The 9,947-nt window shown below is 39.7% G+C and overlaps 3 protein-coding genes across 4 annotated transcripts in view; 2 read left to right on the forward strand and 1 right to left on the reverse strand.

Annotated features, from left to right (window-relative positions):
• The window catches only part of LOC109543312 (E3 ubiquitin-protein ligase MYCBP2), a gene marked incomplete in the record, with an annotated part of 67,418 nt that extends 60,367 nt beyond the window's left edge, over positions 1–7,051 (forward strand). Inside the window, 5 exon segments of the mRNA XM_048669929.1 lie at positions 1,512–1,697; positions 5,491–5,598; positions 6,171–6,380; positions 6,434–6,701; positions 6,761–7,051. Of these exon segments, the coding sequence (XP_048525886.1) occupies positions 1,512–1,697; positions 5,491–5,598; positions 6,171–6,380; positions 6,434–6,701; positions 6,761–6,876 (888 nt within the window).
• LOC125505671 (peritrophin-1-like) lies at positions 2,865–3,425 on the reverse strand. Its single transcript, XM_048669931.1, has 2 exons — positions 3,260–3,425; positions 2,865–3,211 (listed from the first exon to the last, which is right to left on the reverse strand). Exons 1-2 carry the CDS (start codon positions 3,327–3,329, stop codon positions 2,940–2,942), a joined length of 342 nt encoding a protein of 113 aa, XP_048525888.1. The 5' UTR covers positions 3,330–3,425; the 3' UTR covers positions 2,865–2,939.
• Positions 7,052–9,014: 1,963 nt separating the features above from the next.
• Positions 9,015–9,947, forward strand: part of LOC109543289 — a 4,344-nt gene continuing 3,411 nt past the window's right edge. For both annotated transcript variants that reach the window (XM_019912911.2, XM_019912912.2), the window contains exons 1-3: positions 9,015–9,537; positions 9,588–9,758; positions 9,817–9,925. In XM_019912911.2, the coding sequence (XP_019768470.2) occupies positions 9,143–9,537; positions 9,588–9,758; positions 9,817–9,925 (675 nt within the window). In that variant the 5' untranslated portion in view covers positions 9,015–9,142. The remainder of the gene's footprint in view (positions 9,538–9,587; positions 9,759–9,816; positions 9,926–9,947) is intronic.

Raw genomic sequence — 9,947 nt, forward strand, 5'->3', positions numbered from 1 at the left:
ATCAAAAGAACCTAAATGAACCTAAAAAAGAGTATGTTAATAAATTGTGTAACAATAGTAGGATAATACAGTATATGAAAATTCGCTCTAATAATTATTAATTAATACACAGACGAAAAAACAAAAATTTTTGAGGCGAAATCCCCAAAAAGAAGTTTGTAAAAAAAAGTAAAAAAAGGTCATCAACATTTTCCCAGCAACGGTATTGAGTTGCTGAGCCGGTGCGTTGGGTTGGAATACTTGCACCTTTAAGCAGCACTGCGTTAACTCATAAAAATTCACTGAGTTAGACCTACTTTCTTGTAACCGCATTGTTCCTATTTCCTTTTGAGCTGTTCTATCTTCGAACTCTTTTGCACCAGCAATGTCTTCTTTGTTCCTTTCATCTTCCTTCTTTCAAAAGCCTGTTTAAGCCATTAATTTCCTTATGAAATGTCTCCAATACCTAAAATGTCAAATTTCCTCAAGAAAATGAAAATGTTTGCAACCGTGCGCTTATGTTGACGTATTTGTCGAAAACAGCCATAAAATGTCATAAGAGATTGCGGTTATGCAATGCGTCAAACCCGTTGACAATTTGCCAATAAGCGAAGGAAAACAACTTTGCTTAAATTACAATTTCTCTCCATCTTATTATTATATGAGAGGCGAAATACCCAAAAAGAAATTTGTAAAAAAAAGTATAAAAAGGTCATCAACATTTTCCCAACAACGGTACTGAGTTGTTGCGCCGGTGCGTTGGGTTGAAACACTTGCACCTTTGAGCAGCACTGCGTTAACTCATAAAAATTCACTGAGTTAGACGTACTTTCTTGTAACCGCATTGTTCCTATTTCCTTTTGAGGTGTTCTATCTTCGAACTCTTTTGCACCAGCAATGTTTTCTTTGTTCCTTTCATCTTCCTTCTTTCAAAAGCCTGTTTTAAGACATTAATTTCCTTATGAAATGTCTCCAATACCTAAAATGTCAAATTTCCTCAAGAAAATTAAAATGTTTGCAACCGTGCGCTTATGTTGACGTATTTGTCGAAAACAGCCATAAAATGTCATAAGAGATTGCGGTTATGCAATGCGTCAAACCCGTTGACAATTTGCCAATAAGCGAAGGAAAACAACTTTGCTTAAATTAATCTTTCTCTCCATCTTATTATTATATGAGAGGCGAAACACTCAAAAAGAAGTTTGTAAAAAAAAGTAACAAAAGGTCATCAACATTTTCCCAGCCACGGTACTGAGTTGCTGCGCCGGTGCGTTGGGTTGGAACACTTGCACATTTAAGCAACACTGCGTTAACTCATAAAAATTCACTGACTTAGACCTATTTCCTTTTGAGGTGTTCTATCTTCGAACTCTTTTGCACCAGCAATGTCTCCTTTGTTCCTTTCATCTTCCTTCATTCAAAAGCCTGTTTTAAGTCTTCAGACGTGAAAATTCGTTGCCCAAACCCTCCAAATGTGGAGAGCGGACTTACTAATTAAATAATAATTCCTTCGGCTAATGTTGGATTTTCAGGAATATGGAAAGAACGCCTGTACGAAACTCCTAAGTTGCGGCCACATGTGCGGGGGAACCTTTGGAGAAACTCAATGTCTTCCTTGTCTGCACGGGTGCTCAAACAACGCCTCTTTGCGCCAAGACTCTGATGACATGTGTATGATCTGCTTTACTGAAGCCCTATCATGTGCCCCAGCTATTCAGGTGAGTTTCACTACTTCTTAAAACCCAACAGGAATGAGAAATTGGCTCAGAACTGGGCTCAGATGGCAAGTTTCCCAGTGGAGCCATCCAGATGCAAAAGTTGGATTATTCGCACATCAGAACAGGGAATGGTGGAGAACTGCTGAACACCATCAGGGGGATAAAAGTGCACGTAATAAAAGAGCTTTGACTCATAAGCGCAAGGGACATTGAAACGAAGAGACGAAGAGTATGAAACACCTTCTCTGAGCTCTTGCAACATTACGAATCACTTCCACTTGTACTTAATATTTCGCAGATAGCGAACGATATTAAGATGGAATTTGATCGAGTCTAAAGCGATAAGCATACAAGCGGACAGATATTGAAGAGTCACTTGATGCACAACTGTTTACACAGTGATGAAACCAACGCCAGCATAAACAGTTAAATTTCGACCAAAATGTTGTTGATTGCCACTCAGAGATCCGTTTTATTCTCTGCTTAACTCCACCTGGTGAATCTGCAGGGACTAAAGTGGGATTCTAACGGGAAGATGCATGATCTGGAATATCAAAGTCGCTTGATTCATCCTCCGCAGATTTTATTGGCCATTTACAAAGCAGATTAATTTACAGACTTCGTCGTTGGTAGTATGGGTCTGGTTCCACAGTCCACATCATTGGAAAAATCGCATACTTGCAGCTCCACATTGAAATAGAGCCCAACTGAACACTCGAATAGATAAGCGACTCCATGTGAGCATTCGTAGAAAGCAGCACAGTTGTCCGGGTCTTCGTAGATTTTTACATCGTCTTCATCCTCAGTTGCACATTCTGCAAAAAGTCCAAGACACTTGAAATGTTTGGTGGGAAACGTTGGTCGGTTTTACCTGGAACGGCAGCACTTAAGGTCCAGGCAAATGCCACCAAAGTTAATATGAAAAAAAGGCGCTTGATTGCCTTCATTGTTGCTAAACTGGGTTTTTTAGTACTGTTGCATACTTTTTAAGCGCAGCCTTATATACGTGAGTATGGCCGTTATCTTGAGTTTGAGGTCATCGGATCGTTCTGGAAATTCGCATGGATTCAGCAGAATGGCACCGTTAAGTGGCCGTTGTTTACGTGCTTGAAGGTGTTATCTTTATTCGGTTCTTACCTAATGGCCATAAAAAAACCAGAAAAGAGGTTTGGGTTTAGTACATATATTTTCTATTAGGTAGACAAAGATCTCGCATTATTCCAGTCGGTTTTTCACTATCATCTACCGGACCAAGACCGGGCCAGGTTTAGGAAGATCCGTCGTCGGTGGATCTGTGGAAGGTTCAGTTGTAGGTGGTTCAAGGGTGGTTGGTCGGGTTCCACAGTCCACATTCTCCGGCCACTGGCACTTTTTATTCCCATCATAGTACGTTCCGGGTGGACAAGAAAAATGAATGGCACGTCCGTTACTGCACTCATAGTAAGAGTTGCAATCCTCCGGATCTTCTAGAAATTCCGCTTGTCCATCGTCATTTTCCGGACACGCTGGAACATCTATTTTTCATTTGGATTGGAAAACTCAGTTCGTTTGGCTCATCTTACCTGGTTCATCGGCAATAGATAGGCAAATGCACAGGCCTAGAAGGGCGATTCCAAAGAGCGTTCTGTTCATGTCGAAACCCCGAACCTGAACTCTTTTAATACGATCAGATGGTACTTAAATCGTGCCTTGAACGGTCGACTATTTATATCATTGAGATGCTTTATCATTGATATTCGACATTATTTGTAATCTGTTTTATTCATTGATTTTCGACAGTTGGGTTTTACCACGAATTGAATGGTTGATAGTGTAGTCGAAAGTATTAGTTTTTGCCACCATGCTGGAAGTAGACGAGTTTTAGCTCCAATGAGCTTGCAGATCAAAGTCTGGATGGTCTTCGAGTAAACCTGAGGCGTTCATCTTTAAGATATACAGAGTGGTTCGGGCTTTAAATGGCGAGAGGAGAAGCGATCGATTTTGAGGGGTCCTGCCCCCTTTTACTGCCAGAACTTTTTCATGGTGCGCCACTAAAGTTTACCACTTTTTTATTTCTGCACTCAATTTTGAAAGTAGTTTCTTCGCAACTGTCACCGTTTGCGAGTTATTTGCAAAATAATTCATTAACGCAAGGTGATTTTAGTTTGCAAAACATGGAAATGAATCCAGTTTGTTGCACTAACTACGTTCGAAGTTTCGCAATAGATTTTTCAAAAACTGTCCGAATTTTGAAACTTTCTTCTCTCTAGTAGTTTCTTTGCAACTGCCAGCGTTTGGGAGTTATTGGCGAAAAAATCATTAACGCAAGCTGATTTTATTGTTTCTTCTGTTTGTACAGTTTCTTGCACTGACGACGTTCCAAATGTTGAGATAAATGTCCCCAAAACTGTAAGAATTAGACTGTAGAGCAACATAAAACCTCTAGCTTTATCATTAAGTGATTTCATTCGCTTATTTTTCTCGAATATTCGCTATTTTGCTCCAAAGAGAAGCATTTGTGACCACACAGAATATACAGGGTGATTCACGTCTATGGAGAACGCAAAGCACGATTTTTCGGAACATTTGTTCCATAAAGTAATCGGATGAGCTCTATTGACCCATGATAATTTCAGCAGTGCGGCATTGGCGCTTTTATAAAAACTCACTAACAACCACGGAATTTTAAATGGGACACCCGGTATATTCTTGAACCTTTAAAAAGGCCTTATCGATTCATCTACCTGTTTTCTCGCGGTTTCTCAAATTTGAATATTTTTTTTATCAAAACATAGTTCTAGGAAACGCGAGTTTGATACAAAAAAAATAAATTTTTGGCCCCCATTAGGGAATTCTTGAGCTTGAGCTTCAGATGCAGTCAATTGTTTTGGATTTTGCAGGCTTGAAATGAATCATCCAGTTACAAATTAAAACTATTTTTTCAAGAACACCGTGTATATCAGTCCATGTTCGGAAAGGAAATTAATTTCCTTATGAAATGTCTCCAATACCTAAAATGTCAAATTTCCTCAAGAAAATGAAAATGTTTGCGACCGTGCGCTTATTTTGACGTATTTGTCGAAAACAGCCATAAAATGTCATAAGAGATTGCGGTTATGCAATGCGTCAAACCCGTTGACAATTGCCAATAAGCGAAGAAAAACAACTTTGCTTAAATTAATGTTTCTCTCCATCTTATTATTATATGAGAGCACAAACTCTGTCTGAAACTTTGCTGCCTGTCTGGTTTGACGTATTTCAACGCCTGTAACCATTATGACATCTGTTGACTGTCTTCGACAAATACGTCAAATGCATTTTGTGGGAAATTTGACGTTTTAAGTATAGGAACATGACATATCATTTGAAAGGGAATTTGGTAGCCCTGAACATTGACTAATATACCGGGTGCCCCATTGAAAAAATATGTTTTTAAATATTACAAAATTTAAAAATAGTTTTATCTATAGGCGGAAGATCACTAATTTAGTTTTGAGAAAAAAGTTACTAATTTAATATTTCGGAAACTGCTTCAAATCGGTATAGGAATCGTTAAGGAAAAATAGTCAGTTCTATAAGGCCCGACTTTATGGCCATACATGAAGAAGCTCGTGTTCACTCAGTCGAATATTACATGAAATGGTTGAAAAATGATCAATTGCATGAGGTGGAGCAAAAATAGGCCACCTCGATCACCTGACCTAAGCTATAGGGAGTTTTAACTAGCGAGCAGAAGCAAAGGGAGGAGTCCCTATTAACCCAATGAAATCCTTTCCTCAATGTTTAGGAGTTACTAGTTAAAGTTTTTTTTCAGTTACAATGTGGGCATGTATTTCACTTGCACTGCTGCAAGGCGGTTTTGATGAAACGATGGGCTGGACCACGAATTACATTCTCCTTCTCCCTCTGCCCCATATGCAAGGTAAGAACAAATTGGTCGTTTTCACTTTTTATACAGGGCGATTCAACATTCGCTTTGGTGGTGCTGTCTGGAAGTATACAGCGGGTACAGACAAAATATTAAGGATTGGAAATACATAGAGGGAAGTGAGATATTTGCCAAAAACTAAATTAGAAGTTTGACAGCAGTGTATTTGGTATCACCCCCCGAATGGTGGCTTTTTCATTAAGCTCACGTAAAAGATGGGTGGAAAATTGAATAAAAAATGAGTCTTTTACTGATCATAGTAGGAATCGTAGATCAAGGAAGGTAGGCCCAATGTTAAATAAATTCCAGCAGGAAAATCGCCTCCACTATATCAATTGCCTACTTATTAATATCGACACTTCGATCGTTAATAAGCAATAGCTGATACTTCCTGACATTTTCCATTCAAGTGGAAGCGCCAATCATTCGAAATATTCCAATGCGCGTTAATCCCTTTATCGAAAAATCGAGTACTTTTGCAAATTTCCCGGTTCTACTTTTTCCAATACAAAGTAGAAGCCGGTATAAAAAAACGCCATTGTTTACCATGTACTTTAATCCTGAAGCTCGATATCAACCACCCGACCTTGGAGGAGCTTCTAGAGCCGATTAAAGATCTCTACAAGGACGTGCGCCGGAAAGCCTTAATGCGCTTGGAATACGAAGGTCTGCACACTGTTGAGGCGGTGCAGACACCAGGAGCTCGATTCTACAACGATCCGGCCTCCTACGCCATGGACAGATACGCCTACTATGTGTGCTTCAAATGCAATAAGGTGAATGAGTACATGCATACTGCATAGTTGCGTGCATCGGTGATAATTTGTAGGCTTACTATGGAGGGGAAGCGCGTTGTGATGCAGATGCAGGCGATTCGTACGATCCTGCTGAACTGGTATGTGGGGCATGTAGCGATGTGGCTAGGGCTCAGATGTGCCCCAAACATGGGGCCGATTTTCTGGAGTACAAGTGCCGCTATTGTTGTTCAGTGGCCGTTTTCTTCTGCTTTGGTACCACGCACTTTTGCAATCCATGTCACGACGACTTTCAACGGGTCACCATTCTATCCAAAGGAGAGCTGCCTGTTTGTCCTGCCGGTACTTTTTTAGTCTTGCAGGCCAGGATGAAAATGTAGGGGTTTTTTCTCAATTTTCAGGGCCGAGAGCCACTCAGCTTGAGGGCGATGAATGTCCTCTTCACGTTAAACATCCAGCTACAGGTGAAGAATTCGCTTTGGGCTGTGGAGTGTGCAGGAACGCCCACACCTTCTAGGTCCTCTGGACTGGATGCTTGTAAAGCACTAGAAGAGCGTAGAAGAGCTCCTGATTGGAACACTACTTAAGCTTAAGGTTTTACAGTCGTTTTAGTTAAACCCTGCTGAGTTGATCTTTATTGTCACACCACATGTTCCTCAATACTGAATTAACCAAATATAGCTAATTCTAGACTGTTTTCTTTTATTGCGCCACTCTTCAATAGAGTGAGGGGATTTTGGGGGAACATGAAGTTCCACTGGTGTTGGTGGACTTCTTAAGTGTCGAATTCCCCATTTTTTACGCATATCTTTGCACCAAATGTAATTATAATTTTTTCAAAAAATCGGCTCTCAACCTTGGAAACATTTCGACCAAAAATCAAAATTTTACATGCAGGTTTTTTGAGCTCAATCAGTTCCCTTCGACGCAAGAAGGTCACAAATATGCATTTGTAAAGTGTTTGGGTCAATAATAAGGAAGAAATCGTCGGCTGAAGATCGTGAACGCTCAAAAAACGCCTAAAATGTGCCGAAAATGTCTATTATTTCGGATCTGAAACTTCTACCAAGTTTTTCAATGAGTTCGATGCATTCTTCGCTTCCGTGAGCTGAAAATGATGTAAAATTTAAGACATTTTAAGAAAATTTTCATTTTTCAAAAAATCGGCCTCTACCCTTTGAAAAGTTTCGGCAAAAAATCAAAATTTCAGATGCAGGGTTTTTGAGCTCAATCGATTCCTTTCGACGCAAGAATGTCACAAATATGCATTTTAAAGTGTTTGCATCAATAATAAGGAATAAATCGTCGACTGAAGATCGTAAACGCTGAAAAACCGCTTAAAATGTGCCGAAAATGTCTATTATTTCGGATCTGAAACTTCTACCAAGTTTTTCAATGAGTTCGATGCATTTTTCGCTTCCGTGAGCTGAAAATGATGTAAAATTTAGGACATTTAAAAAAAAAATAAATTTTTTTAAAACATCGACCACCACCCTTGGGAAAATTTCAACCAAAAATCAAAATTTTACATGCGTGTTTTTTGAGCTGAATTGGTTCCTTTCGACGCAAGAAGGTCACAAATATGCATTTATAAAGTGTTTGAGTTAATAATAAGGAAGAAATCGTCGGATAAAGATCGAGAACGTTCAAAAAAAGCTTAAAATGTGTCGAAAATGTCTATTAGCGTTACTTATTATTATTACAGCCTTACAGTTCCTACCAGTAGGTAGAGAATTAAAAATCACATTTACAAAGTGAAAGTTGAGTTCCAGATAAAAGCGGATTTTCCGCAAAAACTAAAAAATCAGGTTCAAAGTCTTCAAACATAACGCCACCTTTTTGCTAATCGCGACAAGAACCATTTGACTACCGGTGCTAGTTTCTCTACAGATAAATAAATAATTAAAAATCTCATTCAGCGACTAAAATTTTTATTACAAAATAGCGTTTTCCTTCAAAAAGCGAAACATACAGGTCTAAGAGAATATTATCGTGTCCGAACATGACGCCACCTTTTTGCTCATAACTCAAGAACAGTTTCAGCCCAAGCACACATTTTTCAACCTCTTGATAGAGAATTAAAATTTTCATTCACTAAGAAAAACTTGAGTTAGGAAATAGTAGCGGTTTTGACACAAATAGCGAAACATTTCGGCCCGTTATAAAGCCATCGTTTGCAAACATGACGACACGTTTTTGCTCATCACTTAAGAACCATTTAAGCTACGGGGCTCGTTGAACCACCAGTTGATAGAGAATTAAAATTCCCATTCACGAAGTGAAACTTGAGTTAAGAAATACTTACGGTTCTACGAAAAGAGAAACATTCAGGTACAAAATAAGCCCACCGTTTCCGAACATGTCGCCACTCTTTTGCTCATATCTCAGCCACAAAGCGAGCCAGCGCCCTCATTTCTACACCACTGGATAGAGAATTCAATAGCAAATTTTGTGCTCAAACCCCGCTAGGAAAAAAGTAGCAGTTTTATTTTATTAATATTTTTTCAAGTACGCACTGTACAGCGGGCACAGAGCACGCACAATCGCCCCCAGCGCCATCTACCAACACAAGCCTGCTCTTCTCTGAAATTAAATATCCGATGATTAACCCACAGAACATACCCCCAGGGGGGATATTTTGTGGATTAACCTCACTTTGCCATTTTCTAAAAATGTCAATTTCATGTGCTCAAATTATTTATTTTCGTCTCTAAACCGTTTTACAACCGAGTTGCCGTGAACATCGTTAGGTAATTGCCTGTTTAGACATCAGCCTCTTTAAAATGCCTCGCAGAAACAACGAAAGAAGAGCAGCCAAAAGACAACATGAAGGGGAAGATGAGGCTACCACGAGCAAACGAATCAATGTTGAGTCGCCCCTGCATCCGGCCCTTAAACCGAAAGCCGGTAATTTGGCAGCAAATAGATTAACTGCACTTCGGAAACGGCTATGCGACACTTTGGCGCCAGCATCAGAGAAACCGGCGAAGCCTTTCCAAGGCACTTCTAGTTCTGTGTGTGCAGGTGGAACAATCAGCCCTAAAGAGCAATTCACAAAGTATCCTTTGGAAACCGCAATTAAGAGGCTCGAAAACAGTCGCAGAAAACTTAATGGAACAGTTATAGTTATAGACGATAGTCCTTCGCCAGCCAAAGACAAACACAAGGCACAGTTTGAGTATGTGAATAAAGCGAAATCTTTAAAATTGTTTAATCCATTCCTTGTAGCTCACCTCAGGGCTTTATTGTGCTGTCCGAAGCCGAGGACAGTGTTCGCAACGAAACGCCCCTAGTATCAGCCAATGAAAGATTAAGAAAATTCAGAAGCAATTCCCTCAGCTTAAGCCCAACGTCCAGCTCCAAAACGTTGACTCCCGATAGTGGAGAAAAGCTCAACAGGTAGGGATCAATGGGATGACAAACCAAGTAATCTTCAATGCCTTTAATCCATTTTCAGTTCAGTTGTCTACGTTAAAACCTCTAGAGCAACGATTATACCAAAAGCTAATCTGTTTAAGAGTCCGAAACATGCTGATGTGGTTAATGGAAGGGCGACTGATGTGGAAGTAAGTAGGAACATTGAAACGA

Source organism: Dendroctonus ponderosae, unplaced genomic scaffold, assembly GCF_020466585.1.
Source record: "Dendroctonus ponderosae isolate FM_Combo_2020 unplaced genomic scaffold, Dpon_F_20191213v2 Dpon_F_20191213_9, whole genome shotgun sequence".
Classification (NCBI taxonomy): domain Eukaryota; kingdom Metazoa; phylum Arthropoda; class Insecta; order Coleoptera; family Curculionidae; genus Dendroctonus; species Dendroctonus ponderosae.